This window comes from Peromyscus eremicus, chromosome 10 (assembly GCF_949786415.1).
Source record: "Peromyscus eremicus chromosome 10, PerEre_H2_v1, whole genome shotgun sequence".
Lineage (NCBI taxonomy): Eukaryota > Metazoa > Chordata > Mammalia > Rodentia > Cricetidae > Peromyscus > Peromyscus eremicus.
In genome coordinates, this window is record NC_081426.1 from 87,529,506 (window position 1) to 87,555,415 (window position 25,910).

The following is a 25,910-nucleotide window of genomic DNA, read 5'->3' on the forward strand; positions in this document are numbered from 1 at the left end:
TGGGCAAGGAGGAGTGTGCTAACCAGCAGCCAACTCAAAACCTCGGAGGAAGAGGGAGGAGAGATGTTTACAACGCTGTACACGCTAAGGGGAAGAATGCCCGCAGCAGACCTCCACCCAGTCTTTGCCCTCACTGGAATACTGCTCAAGCAGAGGTCTAGGACCCAAACTGGGGGAGGGGCGCGGGCGCTGGGGGGAGGGGGTGTTTCCCCTCCCTCCTCTCCCTTTTTCATTTAAATTAACAACAACAACAACAACAAAAAAAACCCCATGGGCTTTCATATAGCCAGCACTCAGCTGGGTAAGTTCCATTAGCAGCAAATGTTCAAGCAAATTAAAAAACAAAAAACAAAAAACAAAACCACACACACACAAAAAAAAAGAAAACTCCATCCAGGTGCAGAGCTGTGATTCACGTGGAAATTCCAGAAGATGAATCATGTGCAGAGCCGGGACTTTTAGAGGCTTCTTTCTCAAGTGTCTTCAGTGAACATTTCAGTCTCAAAAAATCCGAGTCCATCTGTCGGCTGTAGGAAATGAGTTTTCCATCTGCTCCGCAGTTGGGCTTGCTTGCAGGGTCTGCACGATTGTTCCTAGTACTAGATGCCAGAACACAAAGGCCAGGCCCTCCAGGGTCTGTTGGATGCAGCAGCGGCAGCAGCAGCAGCAGCAGCAACAGTCTCCATATGTTAAACTCTGCCCAACAGGCTGGATCTGTAAGGCAGAAGGCAGAGGAGCACTTGTATCGATCGGCTCAGATTGTCTTGTTTAGTACTTGTCTCTCCTGTACTTTAAACGGATTTTTACACAGTGGAAACGATGGGGTGGAAATCAAGGACTGGAGCCTTAGCAGTCCTGCAGGGAAACTGCTAAAGCCTTAAACAGCTGTGAATGGAGACAGCCAAAGCACTGCTTATAGTAAATCTCTATCTTGAGATTTTGTTTTATGTTAAAACAAAAAGTGAACAACCAACTTTTATACATGTGTGACATGTGCATGATACCATACAGGTTTATGTCTTAGATATGGCTTCAGTTGCTGTGATAAAACACAATGATCATAAGCAACTTGGGAGGAAAGGATTTGGCTGACACTTCCACATCACAGGCCATCATCAAAGGAAGTCGTGGCAAGCACCTGGAGGTCAGACTTTGATCCAGATGCCACAGAGGAGTGCAGCTTACTGGCTTACTCTCATGGCTTGCCCAGCCTACTTTCTTACAGCACTGAGGAACACCAGCCCAGAACTGGCTCTGCCCACAAGGGCTGGGCCCTCTCATGTCAATCATCAATTAAGAAAACTCATCACAGGCCAGTCCGGTGGGGGCATTTTCTCAATTAGGTTTCCTCCTCCAAAATGATTCTAGTTTGTGTCGTTGACATAAAACTTGCCAGCTGTTTACTTAGTGGGCAAAGGCAACTTCCACACTATGACCCCTGAAGGAAAACAGTGGGTGATAAGGAGGGTGTCTGTCCTCAGATGTGGACTCACATCTGCACTGATGTGTCTGAATCTAGAAATACCACAAAAAGCGTCTATGGCCAAGCAGTTCACTGCTTCAAAGCTAACGTGTAGACAAGTTTTCGGGCAGGAACTGTCATTCTAGAGAGTTTACTGACATGGTTTTATAAGAACTCAGTTTCTTGTTTTTATCCTTTCTATGGCTGCTAGGCCTTGACCAGCACTTGCAATGTCCCAACATCATTTAATCATAGCATAGGAACTGGGGCTGAGGAGCCATGGAGAACAAGTGTCCAGGGTAGGAGCAGCCATGGGGTGTGCCCTTGTGCTCACTCTCAGCGGAACTACATAGCAGCTATGAAAGAGGCACACACACACACACACACACACACACACACACACACACACACTATACTAAACAACGTGTGGCTGGCGACAAGAGAGCTAAGAGTATCCGAGGAGTATGCCTTCAGGAGCAGTTCCTGCCTAGGGAGGAGGCAGGGGAGGAAGCCATGACTATAGTTTCGAGAAAGGCAGAGCACACGGCTTAGATATGAGGGGGAAACTGTTCCTTAAGCTTCCCCAGAAGACAATTTAAACATACAGACTAGTCTTTTGTACCTAAGAATACCTCCCATTGTGTGCACAAGATGTTTTCTCATCAAGTGACTGACTGCCACAGCAGCAGAACCTGTACTATTATCATTCTGGTGATGGGGATGTGCCTTATATTTATAGCCCAGGCTGGCCTCGAACTCACTCTGTAGGTCAGGCTAGCCTCAAACTTGGGATTATTCTATTACCTTGGCCTTCAAGAGCTATGGATCCTAGGTGTGTGCCAACACACTTGGCTTCCAATGCTCAAACACACTCTGATGAGACAAACATTATTACTGATCATTTTTGAGTTTATACAACTGTAAACAGATTCCCACATTCATGTCTGAATTCAGCTAGCACATGGCCTCTCTCACAGCACATTTCTAGTTCCACCACTAAAATCTTTAGTTATGTCAAATCCTTTGGTTACCATATACTGTGTGTACAGGACACAGAGCCATGGGGAAAGAGTATGCAATTCATTCTTTCTTGTCAAGCCTTCGATTTGCAACTGAACTACTGATTGCAACAGAAGAGAATAACTATAAAAGAGTTATGGGTAGGCTTGGGTTGTTAATATCTGGATTCCAAGTATAATTCAGACACTGAGTATCTTGCAGAACTGATCAGTCTGTCTACTTCTTTAAATTAAAAAACAAACAAACAAACGGTTGCCACAGCAAGGTTTTAGACACTAGGAGGGAGTCTTACCAAAGCTCAAAGAGGGGAAAAGGTGGACTACAAAGAAGAAACATGGAAGGCAAGGTTCACCTTAAAATATAAATTAAAGGAGTAATTTCCAAGTTTTCCTTTATTTTTGTGAGACATGGTCTCATCGTGTAGCCCATGCTGGCCTTGAACTCTCAGTTCCCCTTGCCTCAGCCTCCTGAGAGCTGAGAGTACAAGTCCAGGCTATTCTACCTGCCCAATCCCACAGATCTGTATCCGCTTCAACGTGAGCTCTGAACCAGTTTCAATCATCCTGGATCATATTATGTCCTCGCTGCTTCTACCCATTGAAATATCTTAAATGCTTACAATATAAGCACTTATAAATTTGTTTGAATATAGAATAGTAAAAGGGTTTTTTGTTTTGTTTCTTTAAAAAAATAACTCTACCAATTATATTTTAAATCCAGATTCTCTCTCTTAAATGGGGGGGGGGGTGGCTGATACCTGACTGTTTAGTGATATCCCCATCTTTAAATGACCTCAATTTTAACCAGTATTTTTTTTTGGTGCCCCACCTAAATAGTGATTTAAGATTAGAACTATTCAACAATAAAGTCTGAACTTTTAAACAAAGAAAAATAGGTTTTTTAATTTGTTTGTTTTACTATACCATGGAGTAATCTCAATTCCATATTCTATTCCCTAACAGGGGAAGAACTGCAGTCATGGTATTATCTGCCAGTGTAAAAAAATAAAAAGCAATAAAACTGAATGATGGCCATGAGAACCCAAGCCACAGAGACTCTGAACTGAAGAGAAGATTCTGCCAACTTGAACAGGTAGGCAGGGCCCTCCCACACAAGGCACACATATGGCTCTCTTGAGGTGAAACTGGCCTTTCCTTTAGACTTGTACTACGAGAAGCACTGAGACTCACCTTAAAGACTTCCATCTGTCCTTCTCTATATTATTTTCAGGTCCTTCACTCTCATAAGAAGCCAAGTAGAGAGCTACAATCAACGAAAGGAAAGAATGTGTTATGACGGAAGCCTTCTCCAGATACCTTCACCCCCACCCCCATTGCTAGGAAGACCCAACCTCCAGCACACCCTTCAGAAACACTGGATTAGGAGTCACGAAAAACACAGAACCCCACTTTGCTTCTGATTGGCCACCTCAACAAAACCCAGGGTTCTAAGCTGAAAATGCACTTAATTAACCAAGAATTTATGAGGCAAAAAGCTTTCAAAATGCAGACCATACAATGCTGTCGAACACTTGGATTTACAGTCTTTGCAAAGGAAAGGGTCATGGCTCTTTCCTGGCACCCCCAGAACTTTAATAAAAATCATGTGCAGGTTGTTTAAATCAGAAAGAAAAATCATCTCAAAATTATAAAAAGTTGTTAATCTTATTTACAGAGATGAAAACAATCAAGTCTCCTCACACCCCGAAACAGGCAATATAAATTCAAAATGGTGGTCGGGCAGACACTATCAACACACCATGAGGATATAATAATTCATAGAGTAAGTTCCCAGGTCTTCTACAGTCTCTACTGGTGAATCTTCCTATGCAGAATCAAACATGTTTCCTGTCTCTATTGCCCAAGGCTTTAACAGGTCAAGACTTTCCACAACTTCCTGAAATATTCTTCAATAGCTTTCCTTTTACACTCATCACTTTGCAGAACAAGCATCAGGAAGGATGTCTAAATGTACTATGTTTAGCTGATTAAAACATTTTAGCGGTCAATCATGACACTTTCCACGAAACAGAAAGAAAAAGGTGGATCAGCTCAGAAGCCTGGCTTCATACATGAGAGGCAACCAAGTCCAAGCATTTAGACACAGGATTTGGCAGTATTCAGGGCAGGTACGAGTTAAGGGCCTCACCGTCTTCACTGAACACGGGCACTGAGAGCAGGTATTGTAAGACCTTCCGGTCCCGCTCGAATGGACACTCCACCTGTTTCCACGTCATAAACTCACTCACTTGTTTGGCCAGTTCCCAAAATTTCTGAAAGAGAATTAAAGAATTTTTAAGGGCAAGTGTCAAGAATTATAGGCTGGCAAGACACAATGCCATTTGAAATGCACCCAGTTTGGGAACTTCGGAATCATCTTCTCTTCTTCACTTACTAAGCATTGTATTTGCCAGCTAGGGAAGGTGAGATTTACTCACACTCCCTCAAGTGACAGTACTGAGGGGTGGCATGGCTACTATGTTACTTGGTCGTGTTCATATCTTACAAGCAGTAGGGGAATACAAGTCTGTTGCCAACTGTGAATCGAATCTGCCTTGCTGCTGGCTGGGGCACTGAGAAGTCCGCTCCCACTCCTATGCTCTGGCTTTATTTTAACTTTTAGTTTTTTTGAGACAGGCTCTTACTATGTAACACTGGCTACCCTGAAATTCACTATGAAGACCAGACTGTCCTCAAACTTGTGGTGATCCTTCTGCCTCTGTCTCACAAATGCTGAGATTATAGGCACGGGCTACCATGCCCAATTCCTACTCTAGATATCCGCACCCTACTTCATTACACTCACCTCGAAGTTAACGTGGCCATTTGGAAGACGATTGGCACAGCCCTCGTTGAGGAAATAAATATCTTTGATTAAGAGACTGAAGAATGGTATCACAATCTAGAAAGAAAAAGATTCAGGGTTGTCTGGGTAAACAAAGCATTTAACCTCTTGTTACAGATAGAAGTGATTAATGAACAATGTTAACTTGGATTACGCAGAAGGCCACAATGAATGTGGGTACACTGTTCTATACACTCTGCACTACAACACTTGCTACCTTACACAGCTTAGCCCAAGATGCCAAAGTCCTCAGTACCCAAGCACAGTAGGAACTAGCACTGTTGGCAAGTGGATGGGTAGATGGATACTTTCAGTACAGTTTTTCCTATTCTCTTCAATGTTTAACTTGATAAAATTTAAAGCTTCTTGCCAAAACTAAAGTATATATATGAACTCTATTTATTTAGCGACCCCTAACTACAGCAAAGTCTTAAAGGCACATGACCCATCTCCTTGCTGTGCTCCATATCACTCCGTCATCACTTAGACATCTACATTTTAGTTGAAGTTTCTTGTTCTTATTGTTTTGTTGTTTTATATTTTATCCTTCAAGCCATTGCTCAAGATAATGTGATGGCTGAGGGTTTTAAGCAACAGTTGCTACCGTTTCCTGCGGAAGAAACCTGGCTGTGAGAGAACAAGTCAGTGCCTGCTGTCCGGGAAAAGTCCCCTGGAAGGACCTGGCACCGTCTGTTGCAAGACAGATGGCCACAAGTGAGAGAGGGACAGAAATATGTGAATGAAAGTTAAAGACTGTTCAAACAGTACGCTTCTCTAATGACGCCTTCTTGGCCTTGATGCCTTGGCTTGAGGAGGTGGTACTTAGCTGGTACCTAGAGCAGCAGTCTTTAAAAGTATCCTGAGTCTGACCACGCCCATCCCAAACAGAGATCAAAGTTCAGATACAGTCATTTTAATTTTTTTCCCCTCAAATGCAACGTATTTGAATCAAAAGGTTCTGCAATGTAAATAATGCATCAAACAGATTATCTGGGAAATTCTGAAAGCCCCAAGACCAGGTCTTTGAAGTCTCTTAAGCTCATGACTCATAAATGTGAAAACAAACTTTTTGGCTCACGCACAAACAGTAAGCATCAATTCACTTCTAGAGAGAAATTCCAATTTTTTTCCCCTGAAGTCATTTTCAAAAGGCCAAAACACCTTACAAATTTTCACTTCATTGATCTCTGAGAATCATCAAATTTACCGTCAGCTTCACTGGTACCCCGACTACCTTCTCTTTGCTCTTGTGTGTGAAGCCCTAAAGCAGAATTAGCAGAGAGTGTGTACCTCCTGCCCCCTCTGATGTTACGGGCTAGCACTGAACAGTGTTAGAACTAAAAACAAGACAGATTTGAACGCCACCTCTCCCAGGAAGACCCATAGGGCTGGGAAGCGCTGGGCTATGGACTCCCTCAGACATCAGTTTAAAAAACTGACTCTACAGCTGGCTAGGAATAAAAGCTAGGGGTTGGGAAAACGTAAGATTTTTGTTTGTGGGTTTTGTTTTGTTTTAAATGTACATGTTGTTATTTTTGGTACGGCCTAGAAGACACATACTTTACATTTTTAAGGGGCCAGGAGGGGGCATCAAAATAATAATAACTTCAGGGTGCCTGAAAAAATCATGTGAAGTTTAAATGACAGAGACCGCAGCGTTTCACCGGAGCACGGCCATGCTCATTCATCTAGACACTGGCTAGGTCTGCTTTCTGCTCCCATCCAAGTTGAGTGTGCACTCAGAAGGCAATAAACACACGTCATCCTGTGCCAGCCCCGGGGAAATGGAGACACAGTGAAAATCAAGAGGTAGTAGTTTACAGTGCACCAGTTTTTAAGCAAGAAGTGTCCGTACTGTTCCAGTCGTTGGGGCTGGGCTCTGAGCCTCCTTTTCTGGCTCCTGTTGGTATCTAGACTAACTTCTCAGTTCCTGTCACGGCCTATAAACTGCGGGAGGCAGAATGGTTCCTTCGGTGAATTTTGCACTCAGCGTCCCTACAAGGTTCTCTGCTACTAACCGAGTCATTCTCCCAGGAACACGGCCACACTACCAGCCTCACTTGGGGCACGTGACTGCTCTGTTTCTCACGGCCGTGACAAGAAGGGAACCTCAGACTTCATCTCCTCACTCACTCTTGAGAGTCCCCATCAGCTCTGTCCAACGAGTCGGACAGTGGAGAGGAGCAGAAAATAGCAACTCCAGATTGTTGTGAGATAAATAAAGAGAATGTCTTGCTTTTATTAGGTCTTGCCAATATCATTAGTGGGAGAACTTCTCAAGAAGCCATATATAAACTATTATATATATGGCGGGGTCACAGACTCCTGGCCGGTCCTCAAATTTACCATGTAGCCAAGGATAACCTGGAACTTCTCTAGTTCTCCTGAGTGCTGGGGTATCAGGCATGCACACCCCATGTGGTTTTTATGTAGTGCTAGGGACTGAACTCCATGGTTTTGTGCATCTTAAGCAAGGCCTCTACTAACTGAGTTACATCGTAAATTTCCCCTTTAAATATATTCTGAATTCTAGGGCTGGAGAGATGGCTCATCAGTTAAGAGTACTGGCTGCTCTTCTAGAGGTCCTGAGTTCAATTCCCAGCAACCACATGATGGCTCACAACCATCTATAATGAGATCTGATGCCCTCTTCTGACATATAGGCCTACATACAGACAGAGCATTTATGGACATATATACAGAATACATAGATAGAGCTTATTATATATTAATTAATTATATATATATATATAATTACATATACACACACACACATATTGTGAATTCATTTGGGTCTGGTAATCTCAGCTATTAGGGAGGCTAAGGCTAGAGGATTACAAGATGAAGGCCTGCCTGGGCTACAAGGTGAAATTCTTTCTCAAAAACAAAACAATAAAATGATAGCCAGGGATATATTATAGTCGAATGGTAGAGTGCTTGCCTGGTAGGCATAAATATCCGGGTTCATCCCCTACTAATGAAAAGTAAGATGCTCCTTGTGATTCGGAGTCAGACTTTATACTTTAAGGTATTATCAGTTCCATGTCTAGAAACAGATGTTCATGAGGAGGAACAAGTTTACAGAAACAAATAGAAGAGCAAAGGGATTGAAAACCATGTAAAGCATGAGTCATGTTAAAAACTAAGAGACACACGCACTCGCAGGGAGGGAAACTATTAGGAGAGCACTTAAGAACTCCTTCGTGGAGGAAAGATTTGATTTGCTTCATAACAGGTACCTGGAAATGTGCCACTCTGACCGCACAAACTTGAGATTTGAAAAAGATCAAAGACCATTACTCAAGATGTGCTGCCAAGGAGACTGCAAAATGGGACGTTACTTTGCAATAAAGAAAGTCCTCCCTCGGCTCAAAATAAGGAAAATAGTCTCATTTCTTAATAAAGGATAGATTTGACCAGACATGTTTTTATTTCTTATCTTCTGGGTCCAATTATGAGAAAACAAAACAGTGTACTTCTTCAAATGGTTGTAATCGTTCTTTTATCAGCTACAGGGTACAATCCACAAATTTAAGTAGAAATGGCTTTTAAAAGTAAAGCAGGCCGGGCAGCAGTGGCGCATGCCTTTTATCCCAGCACTCGGGAGGCAGAGCCAGGCAGATCTCTGTGAGTTCGAGGCCAGCCTGGGCTACAGAGCGAGATCCAGGACAGGCACCAAAACTACACAGAGAAACCCTGTCTCAAAAAACCAAAAAAAAAAAAGTAAAACAGAAAGGATTTACTCAGGGATATAAAGTGTAAGTTTGTTTTCTTTTCTGGGAACAGCTGTTAAACTTGCACAAGTGACATCTTTGGTGGCTGATGACAGAGCAGCAGCCCTCTGACAGACAGGACTCCACAGCACGCCCCGCCCCCCCTACCTCCACTGAGGGCCATGTGGTGAACCTGGTGTCCACCACAGGGAGATGTGACATGGTCTCATATCCTCCCTGAATCCTTCACTTCTGAACGTTGGGGCCCTCCCACACATGTGCTCATCCTCGGAAACTCAATCCACTTCAGATTCGCTCTTTTCAGCAAAATATAAAATCTAATAAACTCTCAGGCAACTGGAAGTTTCCTCATTTAAAAGTCAAAATTAATACATTTGCAGTGTTTCCCAGACATCATCAGAGCTGGTATTTCAGTTGTGGTGGAGGAAGTGTCGCGTGTTTAAAAGGAGTTTGAAGCCTGATGATTCTTGAAGCCTGATGATTCCGTGGGGATGTGACTTAGAAGCCAGAGAATATTTTAATCCTGTTTTCCCAATCTGGTTGAAAATACTACTTAACATGGGGACAGAATTCAAACAGATGTAGCCGCCACTAAGAAATCAGCATTAGCTGTTTATCATAACTGAACATTTAACTTCTCAAACAGCATGACAGATAATCTGTCCTTCCTCTGTGAGAAACTGAGACAGAAATGGGCCAACGGGACCCTCAGAATCCAGAACTCCATAGATCCAGGGTGACGCTAATGAGCAGGGGACAGAGGACAGGATCATTCATTTCTCAGAAATTGCTCCTGTATTTTTCATGCCACCTACATATCCAATTAGTAACAGCGGGCCCTAATGCTACAGCAACTAACCTACTTTCTGAGAATAAATGACTTAACTGTGGGAGGTAAGCTAATTCTTTTCAAAGAAAAGGTTACATTAAGTGAGCCACTTTATGCAGAACTTAAATGTCTTTTCCCCATTAAGCCAAATTACTCTCTTAATGCTATTAGTTACCTTACCATATGACTTAATTTACTGCCTGAAATACAACTAAGACATACTACAGAATGCATCAAACATATAATAACACAAGTAATATAGTAAGATACATTTGTAAATTGAATTTCAAGTCACTTCTCTTTGTCCAGAGCCAACTCTGCTCTGTGTTTCCCTCCCTCGTGTGCCCAGGGATAAGGTGTGTGTAACTGCACTTCTCTCAGATCTGAGCTGGTAAAAACAGCCCCAGGAGGTAGTTTACACCATGTCGGTGTGAAACATGGCAAGTGTATAACAAGTGACACACACTTTTCACGGCATACCTTCTCTCTGCTGCTGTGAGCAGTTAGGGACCTTTGCGCTGCGCCTCGGAGAGCTGTTCTGTAGTTATAGAAATTGCTTGAAGGGTCCATCTGATGCTGTAGAAAGACAATATTATAGTATATTACTATTAACCACTCATTCTCTACTGTAGATGTTTACAAGTTCATGCCTTTGACTATAAATTCAAATTCAAAGTAAGTTGGGAAATTCATTAGAAGTATGATTTCTCTCTCTCTCTCTCTCTCTCTCTCTCTCTCTCTCTCTCTCTCTCTCACACACACACACACACACACACACACACACACACACACACACACTCAGAGTTATATGGGAAGGGCTGTTCAGGCTAACCAAATTTTCTCAGAGTGGTGAATGAATATTCTAAGGCAAGGAGGATACTGTACAGAAGTACATAAGGCAAAGTGGGGCATAGACCTCTCTACTGATCAGGGCTTCAGGTCTATTCTGGCGCACAAAATTATGTGACTGTGACGTCAGCATCTTCCATCAAAACGTCCACCTCTGTTTATAAAAGGACCAACCTGAACCCCAGCTCATGTTGCCCTACTCCAGTCAGAATCCCTCTCCTACCTCTGGGTCCGAAAGCCTTTTCCTTTTACAGTACTATCTGATCAAGAAGCAGCATCACACAGCGGAATTTCATCCAGGTAGGTACCTTGCTATTCTGCCCAGGCTGCCCTGAAACTCATAATCCTCCTGCCTCAGCCTCCTGAGTGTTGAGATCACAGGCATGCCCTCTCCATTCAGCTCTAAAACATCACTTTCACATACCTCAAGAATGTCAAACTTTGCCGTCTTCACTTTGGCCCAAGTTTTTTTTAGTCTCGAGACCGGGCTCATGTTCATACCAGCTTCCCATTTAAAATGCACATGCAAAGAAGAAAATCAAACAGAGCTGTAAGAAGTCATTCTAGCTCGGACTCCTAAGAAGGGCATGTTACCAAGCATCAACAACGGAGTTCCACAACTAGTAGTAACAGCCTCAAGTTTTACAGCATTTCCCTGAAAACTTCCTCAGTTCAGAAGCAACATAGTTGGGAACAGGGCTGAGCACACTTCTTAGGAAAAACACTGAGCATTTTAGGGTATGCATGCCATATGTGGGGCCACGGCACTGCCATGCTGTATCACATGAGCAGCCATGGTATGCACGTCAACGAATGGCCATGGCTACAATCCATCAACACTCTACTTAAAGGTGCTGGAGTTTATGCTTCGTTTGGTTTTAGTTTGCTGAAGCAGGGCCTCACGTGGCTCAGAATGGCTGGACTTGGCTTTGGAGTCAAGACTTGAATTCCAGACCCTCCTCCTTCATCTCCTACGTGTTAGGATGAAAGGCAGAAGACTCCATACCTGACTAGATGCTGAAGTTTGGATTTATTATATTCATATGATATAATGTAATTATATATTATAATATTCACATTAGAAATTCTTTTTTTCCCCGTTTTTCTCAATCACTTCAAAATATTAGATCTCTAGTTAGCTCATTGGTCATTAAATAAACAAAACAAGACAGTGGGTGACTGGGCCAGAGGTTGTCATTTGATGACCTGTTTCCTGTTACCTAACAAGCCATCCATGTTTTGCATACATCTTCTCACATGCCCACTAGACATTGCTACAAGAATAAGCTAAGTTCCAGGGTTATGGAATTTTTCCAGTGCCATCTGCCTGTCCCAGTAGCAGATACCATACTGATGCGACTCCATAGGCCATACGCATCCCAACATGCCACACTGCTTCCCCCGGTGAGAACCTACAAATTACAGCATTTTCCACTGCAGTGGAAAAGGGGTCCACATGGACCTAAATGAGTACACATACTCATCTCGTGACACCAATATTCCCATGTTTAATACCTAGAAGAGATTTCTAGTTGAGGAAAAACACAGACACATACACAGATCTTAAATGTACAATCAGATGAATTTGATAGGCATACAAGGTCATATATCTCCCCTCCAATCGAGGTATGACAGGACACTCTATCATCCATAAAGCTCGCTTGGATCCACTTCTGGTCAGTTTCCCCCACCCCAGCCTCCAGAGAATTCACAGCAGTGGTCAAGGGTCACCTGTTGTCAGACACTCATTGGCTTTGTCTGTTCTAGAACTAACTTTACATGAGTGGACTCACATTGCACATACTCTTTTCCTGCCTGGCCTGGTAAAGGTTCAGCACAATGATTGTGAAATTTATCCAGGTTCTGTTCCAATGATTCATCTATGTTGCTCAAGAGCATTTATTGTCTGAGTATACCACAGTTTCTTCACTCATTTACTTGCAGATGGGCATTTTGGGCTCTTTCCAAGCTAGGGCAATGAGGAATAAAGTTTCATTTATAATTCTAGCACAAATCTTTCTGGAGCTGTACTCACTTTTTTGTTTGTTTGTTTGTTTGTTTGTTTGTTTTGCTTTCCCAGACTGGGATTAAAGGGATTAAAGGCATGCGCCACCACTGCCAGGCTCGCTCATTAGCTTTTACAGATGGATATTTAACTGAAGATCAATGAACTAAAGGTAGTCAATGAATTCAAGCTTACTAAGGAAAGAGGATACATACTGGCACCAATTTGGCTCTACCAAGCATTCTGAATGCTCTGAATTAACTCCAGATTAAAAAGAATACAGTTTTCATGAAAGAAAGTTTTTTGTTTTTGTTTTTTTTTTTTTTTTTTTAGTTTTTTTGTTTGTTTTTTTGAGACAGGGTTTCTATGGAAAGAAAGATTTTTCAGTGGATACATATTGCAAGCCCCATAAAACTAGTGTTCTCACAGAAATACTCACAGATTATTGCCATCAAGGAGTTGAAGTTTCCAATGTTGAAACACTCTCGAGCCACATCGATGAAATATTCAATCATTCTCGCTCTGTGCTTCTTCTTCACGGGCTGTAAGGAAAATAAAAATGAGCAAGCAGGAACCCAGCACATGGGCCCAACAGAGAGAGAGTAACAGGGAAAACAGATTTGAGAAAAAATGAATTGTCTCACCATGCAGATTTCTGTTGCAACCAGGTAGCTTAGGCGATTAAACCACTCTACGTAGGCTTCTAAATTTCTCGTTTTCTTCCGTTCACTGTAGCAAGTCTACGGAGAGAGCAACATAGACATATGAGGTCTGTGAAGACATGTGGATGCACTCACGAAAGTATCCGTCCCTCCCTCCCAAGAAACTGCGTTACTCTGGGTGGCCAAGTGCCCTCAGACCCTCAATTCCAAAGAAGGATTTGTTGGTTAGTTTTAACCGTCAACTTGCCACAAGCTAGAATCACGTGGGAAGGAAGTCTTCGTGGGGAATTTTTTTTTTTTTTGGTTTTTCGAGTCAGGGTTTCTCTGTGTAGCTTTGCGCCTTTCCTGGATCTTGCTCTGTAGACCAGGCTGGCCTTGAACTCACAGAGATCCGCCTGCCTCTGCCTCCCGAGTGCTGGGATTAAAGGCATGCACCACCACCGCCCGGCCTTCGAGGAGAATTTGGTTGGCCTGTGAGCAAGTTTGTGGGAGACTGTCTTGACTGTTAATGGATGGAGGAAAACCCAGCCCACTGAGGGCTGCACTGTTTTCTCTAGGCAGGGGGTGCAAACAGTATAAGGGGTGGAAGCTGACTGGTAGCAGAGCAAAGCAAGAGAGTAAGTAAACAACCCTGGCTGCACCTAACTTCTCTCTACTCCATTTTTTTTTCCTTTAAAGGTAAAAAACAGTTATTTTTGAGGAACTTGTTGCTGTTCATTTTTCAGAGAAAGCAACATAAGAAAGCAAAAATGTTACCCTCCTTTCATCCTAGGAATAAATAAGGGCATAAAATCTCCCCTTAAATCGTGGCATGTTTCTCTCTACTCTTGACTGTGAGGTGTGACCAGCTGCTTGGATTTCAACCTTGACTTCCCCTCAATGGTGTTCTGGAATCTGGAACTGTGAGCCAAATAAACCCTTTCTCCCTAGGTCACTTATTGTCTGGATATTATATCACAGCAACAGAGATGTATCTAGAACAGGGCTGTACGTTCAAACAGGATGCAAATGCCAATTGCTATCAACACAGCAGGGAGAGGCTGAGTGCAGGGGCTAGGAACCCCTCTCTAACATTCAGACAGGAACAAAACGTGGGAGCACCATTTACCCAAAGATAAATGGAAATCTACACCATCACTCTCTTGAGTAGGGTGAATGACACACTGTTCAAAAGCAGAAGTTAATCTTATCTTGGAGTTCAAGGCCAAGCTTGAAGAGGTTCATCTCTTTCCTTCCTTTCAGAAGACACAAACAAGAAAGTCCACTAGTCTCCTTTTAAAAACATAGTCTTCACTTCCTATGCTGAGAAAAACCAGTCTAAGGCCGGATACAGCTGTAGCCTTGTCTCCCAGAGAGACTTCATCAGTAGACAAAGTAGCCACAGATAGTCTAACAATTCAAAATGCTGCTACAGGTCACTCTAGAAGGAAAAAAATTGTACATGTGTTTATGGAATGTACAGTGTAGGTCCAGTACCATGTTCTTTATGTGTGTGCTTTGCCATGGAGCTTTCATGAGGGATTCTCTTGCGGCAAGGGACCAGGCCAATTAGAGCTTTGCTGGGCAAGCTGGATGGACATCCTGTCTCCCCTGCCCCTGCCGCCGCTGCTGCTGCTGCTGCTGAATCACAGGCAGACCATTCTCTTTGACTTTCTTTCTGGCTTAATCTGCTAAAACCATTATGCTTTTATCGTCTACCTTCATCACCACAAACACTTGTATCTCCCCAGGAAGGGCTTATTAAATTCTCCCGTAAGGAGGAAGTGATGGGGTAAGACTATTGTACAGGCACTTAGAGACCCAGCCCAAGAAAACTACAGTGACTCACACACAGCTAATGAAAAACACCAAAACAAACAACTTGATACTGATTACCTTATCATTGTCCAAAGGGTCCTTCTGCACGAACGCCTGAACAAATTCTTCTGGACCAATGTAATTGAGTCTCTCCTGAAATAAAAGCCAATAATATTAAAGAAAATGAGAAGAAACAGATGGTCACTTCCCCGTATTAATGTTGGCAGCATCCCCAAATTTCTTAAAGCAGATTATAAAATAAGCTTTTAGCCCCAAATACTTTCTTCATCTTCAATATGTAAAAGGAGGCAATGCTTCATAAGACAGTTGAAGAATGAACAGTTACAGGAAAATAATTAGAGGCGGAAGATAAAGAAGGTCATAAACTCTGCTTTTCCCCATCTTGTTTAATAAGTGTTTACAAGTAAATTCCCAGGATATCAGAAACATCCATATTCAAATGCCCAAACAAAACATGATTCAGCTGTTTTGTGGATTGTTTCCCTTTTGAGTTATTCTGACCTCTATCAGCAAACAGTCCCGTTGCCAAAGCAAACTAATCTGTGGCCTTGAAGGGCAAAGACGATAGGGCCTTCCTTACCAGCTCAATGTGAGTCAGCTGCTGGGCCAACGTGTAAGGATCGCTGCAGACGGTCATGATATCCCGCTGTATGGACTGTGGCTTGGTCTTCAGAACTGTGAGCCGGTCTGTGGCTGTGGAGCTGAGTTTAGCCAGGACTTCCTCATACTGGCTGAGGGCAGCGAGTTTTCGGATGAGACACTGCATCATCTGTTGGACATTCTTCCGGTATGTCTGCTAGGAAGAAAGCGAAGGATGACATTCTTGTGCTGCACATTCTTTCCCAGCATTCTGCAACCTCAGACGCCCTGTCTTCAAATGCTTGGAGCTCTATTGGCTTAAAGGAGACCCAGACATGGCAAGGGTTTAAAAACCTAGGTCGATTGGATTATTCTCTTAGGATGCTTTTTAAAATATAATTCCAGCTGGGCCTTGAAAACACCTCAGAAACGTCAGCTTAGCTATGGAGGTGATCCAGTGTAATGGATACGACACACAAAGAGGTGTTCTCTAGTGAGACTGGACCTGTTTCCTTCTGCTAGGCTAAACCACATGGATCTCAAAGCAGGTCATCCTCTTCCCAAGTTTTTAAAGCCACCGGCATGGCCTCTCCATGCCTACTATTTCCAGCCTCACTCTAAGCACGTGGAAACCACGGGACAAGAATGCATCATGACTTTCCACTTCCCCGCCCCTGTACCTTCCTGATTCGCACATCCTACAGTGGAGCTGGGGTATTCATGTTTTTGTTATCTGACCTATTCTTGACTCATGTCCATTTTTACCCCATTCATGATATCAATGTGCACAGCCACTCTGTCACGTGGCAGCTGCCACCACAATGCTGCTGTCAGATGCCACCTTGTTCATGATCTCATCAGGCTGTACTTGTGCTAGACTCGTCAGGTTGATTTCAGAATATTTCCTGTATCATAGGGAAGGATCAACTCCTTGCCTTTTAAAACACTTGTTAAGGCAAGAAATGACTTCCCAGTCTACCCTCCATCCATCCATCATCCTTCCATCCATCCCTACCCCCTCCCTCTATCCCTCCTTTGGGTATATTTATTTGATATGCCATTACTCTTACCTCCCTTTTCTAACCCCAAACCATTAACAGCAACTATCCTTCTAGGTAAGTTATGATGCTTATGTTAGCAAGAGGAATGCGGGCTGACTCAATGCCAGCTGGGCACTTAAGCTAACAGTCCCAGAGTGTCTACCGATGCAGGCAGGCCTGTGCTTATGCCTCGGTGGCTTTTTAAAAGGTGCCCGATACCATCTGCCAAGATTAGCAATTTGAAAATTGTAAATCTAAAAAGTATAAAAATTATCTTTTTTCTAATTTGGCTTGGAGTATGTTTAAACACACACACACACACACACACACACACACACACACACACACAGTAAGTGGAGTGTGAGGACTGGGAGTTTAAAGTCATCCTCAGCTCTATAGTGTGTTTGGGACTAGCCTGGGATACATAAGAACCAGTCCCCCACCCCACCCCCAAAAACCCCCCCCCCTCAAACAACCTATCTCCCATCTAGGCCTAAAGTTGGAAGTTGGGATCACTCAAAGACAATGTGTCTTTCTTTGGTACCCAAACCAGTCAAGGCTAAGTATCGTGCTACTTCAACCCCACCCCAACCTCACGATCTTTAGGAAGACTGAGATCCACTAAAACTAACTTGTGTTTACTTCAGTCTTCTGTACCAAGTGTCCTTACAACTGAGTGTTCCTACTACTTCTTAAAATTATACAGATAGTTCCCAATATATTACTCTTCTTGACACACTTCAGCTACATCGTGTACCATCCGGAGTAGAAAACACATGTTATAAGGGTGCATTTTTACAGTCACTAAAAGCAGTTTACAAGATTATCCCACAACTGTCATTACTAAAATATGAAGCACAGTATGGTGTGGGTAAGGAACATATTGGTCAAATTTTTATAAGAAGAATCCAAATATTGCTCAATAAACACTTAATCTTCTAACCCACTGTTCCTATGGGTGTGTGTACCCGTACATAAATACATGCACACCAGAGGCATTCTGGGAAGATACACACAAAACACTTGACAACACTTGACGATATTCAGAGAAATAGATTGGTATTTTCACTTTGTGTAAATACTCAGAACAGATTCCTACACTACTGATTTATTGCAGATAAAGTGACAGCCCACCCAGGGTCATTTCTTGGACACCACATGTATGAGACGTGTATAAGAAAGTTCTTTTTCACTTGAAAAGGCAAAAACTCATCTTTGAAATGTCCATTACTTTACATCCCTCCTGAGTTATTTCTATACCTCACACTTCACCTCTTTCCTTCTCAGGGTCCCTGAGGTCCCAGGTCAAGAGACTTTTGGTAGCAATGGCCACTTTTCTTCAGGTTACCACCTGAAGGTCCCATCGGAGAAGCAGTGGGCACAAGAATGGCTGAGTAGGGATAGCCTGCAGCCTGGGTCCCACAGGGAGGATTCCGACTGAGCAGGGGTGAGTCTGACTGAGCAGGGGTGAAGCACAGTCTGGGCAGCACGCTGTAAATGCACCCCACATGATTCCGACAGGCAGCAACGGGTAGGAACCAGAGCTCGCCTAGAAGTCCAGGTGGAAGATTTGTATTCTCCACTAAACAACATTATTTTCAGGAAGGGGTGGAGGAACTGTAGGTCACTAATGGGCAAAAGCAATAGCAAGACACAATGCAAGAAAGTAGACAACGGGACATATTGAAATTGGTGTGTGGAGAGAGACGGATGGAGGGAAGGGGGTCCTGGGACCCTTTTCAAAGTCTCCCTCTTTCATCTGACTCCATTTGAGAAATCAGGTTCTGTGTAGTTAAGCATGCTTCCTCACTGAGTCATGAATTGCTAAATATATACTTATTCTTTTTTATAACTCTAGTTGCCAGAGACAGTCATTACCTGGCAAATAAAGACAGAAGTTCTTATTATAGAGACCAGCCCCTTAAGGAAGAGAAAATTGCATTCTACCCACTCCAGTCATTTGTCATGTAATTCAATCATTAGTTTCATTTCATGTCTCTTCCAGGCGAGGCCTAATAAACCACTTCATTTGGGGCAAATCCCCAGGGGAGAAGCATATTAAGCCAAATTATGTGGAACTGTCCTAGCAGATTCTAAAGAGCCTGACTAAATTATATACAGGGCACACCTGGATTCACCGAGTGCCAAAAACTTCCCTGAAGTCAGAGGCAAGAAGCAACAGGCCCCAGTTCAAACCCAGGCTTCTTCCACTGGGAGGAATAATGTTTCTCCATTCTCGTAATTGACTCCTTTGTCCATTCGTTCGTTTCTTCTTTCACTCACTCATCTGTTCAAATATTCTGAGAACCAACTACAAGCCAGGCGTTCAGAGAGGAGTTAAAGGTGCCGTGGTGAACCAAGTGGGCATAACCTAAAGTCCAATGGGATGACGAACAAGTACAAACCCCAGAGTCCTACAAAACAAAAGGCCTAAGAGCCAAGAATGGAGGGGCAGGGCTGTGACTGGAGTTGTGGAAGGTCTCTCTGAGTAGAGAGACATAAACATGGGATCGGAAGGAGGCTGCCAAGACAATAAATGCATCACGGGCCTCTAGCACATTATCACAAGGCAGTTAGTGCCATGATTTATGGACATGGGAAGGGAGCTAGGAATTTAGTGGATTAGCCAGGGCACACTCAACTCAAGCAACTGTTATGTGTGGACCCCATTCCTAAATTCTGGATAAAAGCAGCCAAGAAAAGGCAGCTTCCTGTGAAGCCCTGGCCAGTCAAGGCAGGCACAGCCTCCACTTAGCCGAGTTCAGCATAGTCCTAGGTAAATCTTGTTTCCCTAGTAATACTTTCTCCTGCCATACCATCCTCAAGGCCAGCTGACCTTTCCATGGTGCAGAAAGAATAGGCTATTAACACAAGAGTGCCAACGAGAAGTCAGTCAGAAGGCCGTCTGACCCTTTCCTCCGGTCACCCAACTCCTTGTTTCTGCAGACCAGATCTCAACTCGTAAACAAACAGAAGGACCACCATCTTTGATTTCCATGATAAGAAAGACCAAAAGCCATCAATATGGCAGTTCCAAGTCACAGCATTTTATCTTAAAAACAAAACAAGACAAAAACGATCAAGTGTACCTTTCAGAAAGAAACAAGTTATGATTTCTAATTTTTATGTCTAAAATCAACAGTGAACAATTAGCTGGCAGTATCAGTAGCTCTGTATAATTGAACTGAAAAGAAAAATGGACTGTGACTCAGGTCCTCGCCTTCATACAAGAAACAGCTCTAGAATGGCACTCATCTCTTGACCAGTTTATCTCAAACCAAAGCCACTGAGCCAACGCTGACCCTGCAAGAGGCCAGTAGCAGTCACCCATAATAGAATGCTTACAGCAAGACCGCACTATTGGCCTTTCACCTCTGTGGGTGTTCACCCACAGCAGGAAGAACCTAAGACACACAAACTGACAAGAAGACTGTCCAGTCACAACCAGCAGGGAGTCCCACATGACATCATAAAGCAACACTTAAAGGATTAACTCCTGAGTTGAATACTACGCAAGACAGCTAAGTGCAGAGATCTTAAGAGCTGGATTTTCCCAATTTCACTGATCTCAGGTTAGGAAAATGGCAGTATGAGCATCCACGTGAATCAGGACAGGTGTCTTGAGCTGTTGTCTCTACAGCACAGAGCTGAGAGAACCACTTCTCCAGGGAGCTGCCATGGAGGGGGCAGTGTGTCAATGCAAAGGACATCCCTGCACTCCCAAGTACTTTGGCTGCCTTCCTCTAGGTGACAGTTCCCAGACACTTACTGCCACACGGAAACTACAAACATATCCAGCAAGCCTCAACACACGAAGTTAGCCCTCAAGGCCTGCTTCAGATAATCTGTTGAAGCTGGTTAGCGCTTGCTATCAAAGGCTCAGTTGACGGAAGTGGATGACCTAAGAGACTTATTTTGAATCTCCACTTATTCGAGGTCCTAGCCTTGAATCAACTTCCGGCACCAGAATACTTGGATTGTTTCCTGCATGCCACCCCCAACCCCAGACACTCCCGCCCTAAGAATTACCTTTGTTAATTACACAACACTTCATGCTCTCCCTTTTATCAAGGCGTGTTCACTGCAAACACTATAAAAGAGCAAGTTAAGCCTCCTCCACGAAACCCCTCCTAAGAAGGGTTTCGTCATCACATGCCTTATGTATGCCAGGCAAATGTTCTACCAGGCCAAAATTTCTAAGTTTTCCATCGAATGCCTGGAATCATTAGTATGCTTTTTCTTCCCCTGAAAATTATATAACCAACTATATTACCCTTTTATCTGGAACGGACCAACCACAGCAATTCTTTCCAGCTGCACTCGCTCTCAACACTGGCCTATGTGCTTTTCCCCTGCACGGTCTGGACTGTCTATTTCTACTTAAGAGTTATTAATATGCTATTTAGTGATATCTACTGTAAGTGTAGGCAGACACACACAGAGAAGAATTAATATGTGAGCTGGGTCACACCTTTGTAGAAGACAGACTGAGGTGAAATAAAATCAAAATGCACCTGGCAACATGAATTCACATGAACACAGCTAGAAATAACAACATAAAACTCCAGATCACACTCATCTGAAGTGGGATAAAATGATCCTTCTTCACATGACACACCAAAAAGGCCAATACATGCCATGTAGAGGGCAAAACTAAAAGGCAGCGCTGATCTAGGTCAATCCAGCCCCGCTCCCCACCCAGGCTCCCTCTGGAAACTCCACCGGCTTTCCTAAATTCCCGGGACCAACCTCCTCGCCGCTGGCCATCCTGTGCGCCAGGTCTTTTAAGTTTCTCATCATCCTCTCATCCCGGAAGTCGTAAGGAAATGTTTCTGTCCACTCTGTCAGGAGCTGGAGAATTTTAGGTGCAATTTTTCTCATCTGGTTCTAGAGAGAAAAAGAAGTCCACGTCAGAGATACACACCAGCATGGTCTGCATTAAATAAATAACCAAGTAACGGTGTCACTGGCTAACTGCTAGGGCTGCACATTCTCTGGGGTCAAAGCCGCCTCCACATCAATGCCAACTCCAGTTAACAACAGCAGGACAGAGGGTTCCCCTGTGACTTTTATACTGCTCATTGGTTTCTTTCATTTTATTTTGCAGGGCTGGGGATCTGAGCTAGGGCCTTACACCTAGGACGTAAGCATTCCATTACTGAAACACTTCTGCAGCCCTACACCACAATCTTTACACCATTCCCAATTCCATATGCATGGCCATCATGCCACTTAGGCACATCAGCCTGGGGCTAGGCTAGGGTCACTTATGGAAATCGTCATCACGAAATCTAGGCCAGAGTTAGCAGATCTAATTAAAAAGAAAGAAAAACCCATAAAACTCCAACGTTGTATTACCTTCTCACTATCCCCTTCACTCAGTCGCTGGTGCTCAACACACAAGTGGCAGACTTTGGCCATTAGCTCGTAAGGATGCATGAATAGGCGAGAACTAAGCAGGAAGGTGAATATGTATGTTCTCTGCAGCAAGAGAAAAAAAAAGTTGTCATCGTTTCAATCTCTCAGAATTCATGCTATCCCAGAATATTATAACCTTCTTATACATTGAAGCTAAGAGGCTGCAGGTTCCTGTAAATGTCTGCTCGTAAAACAGCATTAGATAATTCCCCTTCATCTCACCTTATCTTTCCCCTTAAAACACACTAAAAATAACAGGATAAATTCGACTCCTGAAATGATCTGGAGGACATTTTCTTATCTGTCTTTGGGGAGCCAGGACATATTCATTTTCCAATGTAATCAAGAAGAATGAAATTCAGTCCAGAGAAGCAAGACTGGCTTCAATATGTTGCCCACACTGAATAACCTTAGGTGTGTAACTATTGTATTATGTGGTAACTGTTGTAACCAATAACAAACATACAACTGAGAAACAAAAGCCCACCTACCCTACCCGCATTCAGAAGAACCGTCGTCCAGTGTGCCCCGTGTAGTGCACGGTGTTTGTGTCACAACTCAACTAACCCACTGGCTTGCTCGGGACTAAGAGACCTGATAAAGCACGACAGAACACGACAGACTCTTCTTTAACCATACTGTCCCCCAGGAAGCCAGTGAGGAAGCAGCACTTATTTGTTCTAACAGTTTCTGGCTCTTGGTGAAAAGAGGAATTCCATGGATTGTTTGCTTCTCCCAAGCCTCCTTCGGCACCTTTAGTGGTTCATAAACACTTACAGTACTGAACAAGGGACTCCTTTTACTTCTGATAGCAAGTTTTCCCTGTGTGGGAACATATTTGAAAATGCTATGCAATGAATCACACGGAGATAACTCCGTAAGGAACATGGGGGTGAACGACCATTGGCCAGCACGCGCTCTCCTTTGCACGACAAGGTTATTATTGTCGTTATAAAAACTAATGAATGTGGTCTCTAGGTATTTCCATGAACTCACCATCAATAAACAGCTGCCCATTAAACCCAACCTTCTTGTCCTTCTAAATTCAGCTCAACAGACACAAGAGGGGAGGGGAACGCACTTGACCCAGGAGGGAAACCTGGTTTGACTGCTGGTACTGAAAGGAGCCAATTTGTAAATGGGGTGTTGGGTTTCCACTGTCCACCCCGCTCTGGGAACAATGAAGACTGAGCTAATGTACAGCGGCTTTCCTGGGTTAGAAAGTGCCGTCTGTACAAATGTAGGCTGGCAAGAGAAGGCCAAAGTGAAGCCACCACCACCACCCGATGTCCAATCTATTCATCAGTGCATCTGTGCGTAACGTCTCTCTCTGTGTACTTTCCCCAGTTACATTAATTTCATACTGATGTCCAATCTATTCATCAGTGCATCTGTGTGTAACTTATCTCTCTATGTACTTTCCCCAGTTACATTAATTTCATATGACAGGAGCACCCAATGCTCTCTCTAATTGCTTTTTCATTTATGGAACGAGGAATAGGCATGGATCAAGTCTACAAATCTCTCTTCATTTAGACTGCCTAAAATGTGGTGGACAATTTAAAAAGAATCAGATGTGGAGACTCTGCCACAATCTGACCCATCCGCAGGCTCAATTTGGTGTCAGAAGTTTCAATGATTACTGTGTAATTCTTCTTGGAAAAAAAATCTTAGCAACCAATGTAACCCCACAGCAAGGATAGAATCCCTACATAGTGAGTGCAATTTCTAATCCATACCAAAAATGGGTTTCAGAGGAACATCAATACCTACATCTGGATAGTAATCCACATTGGGTACTAGGTGCTGGATAAGAGCCTCCAGAGATCCAGAAAGGAGGTTATTGTCATGGTAATACAAGCCTCCACAGCTGTCCTCTGCAGACTGGTAGAGATTTCGGTTGTAACCACTGCTGTCAAACATGGCTGAAAAGGGAGGTGTCTGAGGCATACTTTCCTAAAAGGAATAAAAAACAAGAAAACACAGTCATCAGTGACATGTGACATGAAAAGTAAGGTTTCATCAGTAATTCCTGTGACAGTGGAAGACAGGCAGCTTAAGAAAATAGGTATGACACACTGCCAGAACTATGAAGAAGAGCCGAAGTGCTCTGAGTTCACACGCACACACACTTTCAATCAAATATTACCAAACGCTTAGTAGTCTGGACTTACTCCACACGGTGTCATTTTCACACACACTCCTTTACAGCCACTTGTGAGCAGCTGTAGAGAAGCCTGGTTCCAGTTGCTGAACCTCATTGAGTCAAGGATTTTCAAGTCAAGACGTCACTCGGCTGAATTAGATAAAACCCGAGGAGACTCTGACAGGCACTGGACATGTGGAAGAGCACCAAGGCTGAGGTTGAAAAGCTTGTAATTTGCAGGAGACCCGGAATGAAAGTGCATAGCGTGTGTCTTTGCCTGTGTGTGTCTAACGTGTGTTTATGTTTGCGCGCATCAAGAGATGTAATGCTGGCTCCCCAGCATGTTATTTGCCCTTTGCTCCTCTCCTCAAATCTCACGTTCAAGATGCTGTGTGTCCTGTGTGCAAAGTCTCCGTCTCAGACAACAGGCAGGCCGAGAAGGCACTTTATATAGGAACAGGGCGTACTGCCTCAGCCTAGATAAGTTGCTCTTGCCCACCTGTGCGTTTTGTCACTCATGAAGCCCTGTCAGACGGTGTTCAGTGCAGGCCAGAGGCCATTCCGTTATTAGTTGGATTCCTGGGGACCTAGTGGGGTTCTGAGAGCAGACTCGGATTTCTGGCTGCGTGTCTGGACAATGGAAGCATTCAGGACTGGCGGAGTCTGGGGATTCGGAGCTGAGGGAAAGCCAAACCTATGCCCAGGACTGACTGGGAGCAGCTTGTAGAGGTTGCAGGAGGACACAACCTGGGCGAATCCTTCTTTCAAGATGCTGAAAGGTATCTGCACCTAAATGAGGGGGTGGAGCTCAGTCCTCCAGCACATCTGTTCCACCTATAGGGATGGGGCAGGGTGGGGCTAAGAGCCTCATAACAAGGTGGTGTGCATGGCTTGGGTAGGTGGTGCCCAGGGATAGGGTGTTAGAACAAAAATCTATAATGCTAACGTGGCAAATAAAAGCAGCATTTAGGAAGAAAGAGTATCAAGAAAGATATAGAGATGGAGAAGTGCTGGACATGGTGGTACATGCCTTTGATCTGAGCACTCCAGAGGCAGAGGCAGGCAGATCTCTGTGAGTTCAAGGCTAGCCTGGTCTACAGAGTGAGTTTCAGGACATCTGGGGATATGTAGAGAGACCTTGTTTCAAAAAGAAAGTAAGATATAGAGAAAAACAGCATCTTGTTGTAACCTTTATCAACCGAAAACCAGTACAGAGAGAGAATTTCTAAAAGTTCCATAAAAAAACAAAACACTGAAAATAGGAAGAAAGTTAGTTATCTTTGGGAACCACTCCACTGGGATTTCACCACCTGGGCCCCAGAGTTATCAGTGTTGTGCTTCATTTAGGTAGGACTAACTAGATGGTCCTAACAGCCAAAGGTCACAGACTAGACCATCAAGTCATCTAGTGGATGGTTAAATAATCAGGACAACCACTCAGATGATGAGACCTGACTTGCAGAAACTGTGGGTAAATTAAAACAAGACAAAACAAAAAGAACTC

At 43.6% G+C, this 25,910-nt stretch overlaps 1 protein-coding gene across 4 annotated transcripts in view; it reads right to left on the reverse strand.

The window, feature by feature from the left end:
* Positions 1-654: 654 nt before the first annotated feature.
* The window catches only part of Rasgef1b (RasGEF domain family member 1B), a 534,935-nt gene continuing 509,679 nt past the window's right edge, over positions 655-25,910 (reverse strand). For 3 of the 4 annotated variants that reach the window (XM_059274711.1, XM_059274715.1, XM_059274713.1), the window contains 13 exons: positions 24,034-24,216; positions 22,201-22,323; positions 21,592-21,729; positions 15,804-16,019; positions 15,281-15,355; positions 13,388-13,483; positions 13,183-13,285; positions 11,163-11,242; positions 10,370-10,465; positions 5,288-5,383; positions 4,631-4,754; positions 3,673-3,745; positions 655-714 (listed from right to left, as the gene is read on the reverse strand). In XM_059274711.1, the coding sequence (XP_059130694.1) occupies positions 690-714; positions 3,673-3,745; positions 4,631-4,754; positions 5,288-5,383; positions 10,370-10,465; positions 11,163-11,242; positions 13,183-13,285; positions 13,388-13,483; positions 15,281-15,355; positions 15,804-16,019; positions 21,592-21,729; positions 22,201-22,323; positions 24,034-24,216 (1,428 nt within the window). In that variant the 3' untranslated portion in view covers positions 655-689. The remainder of the gene's footprint in view (positions 715-3,672; positions 3,746-4,630; positions 4,755-5,287; positions 5,384-10,369; positions 10,466-11,162; positions 11,243-13,182; positions 13,286-13,387; positions 13,484-15,280; positions 15,356-15,803; positions 16,020-21,591; positions 21,730-22,200; positions 22,324-24,033; positions 24,217-25,910) is intronic. The other variant, XM_059274712.1, reaches the window with a different exon arrangement.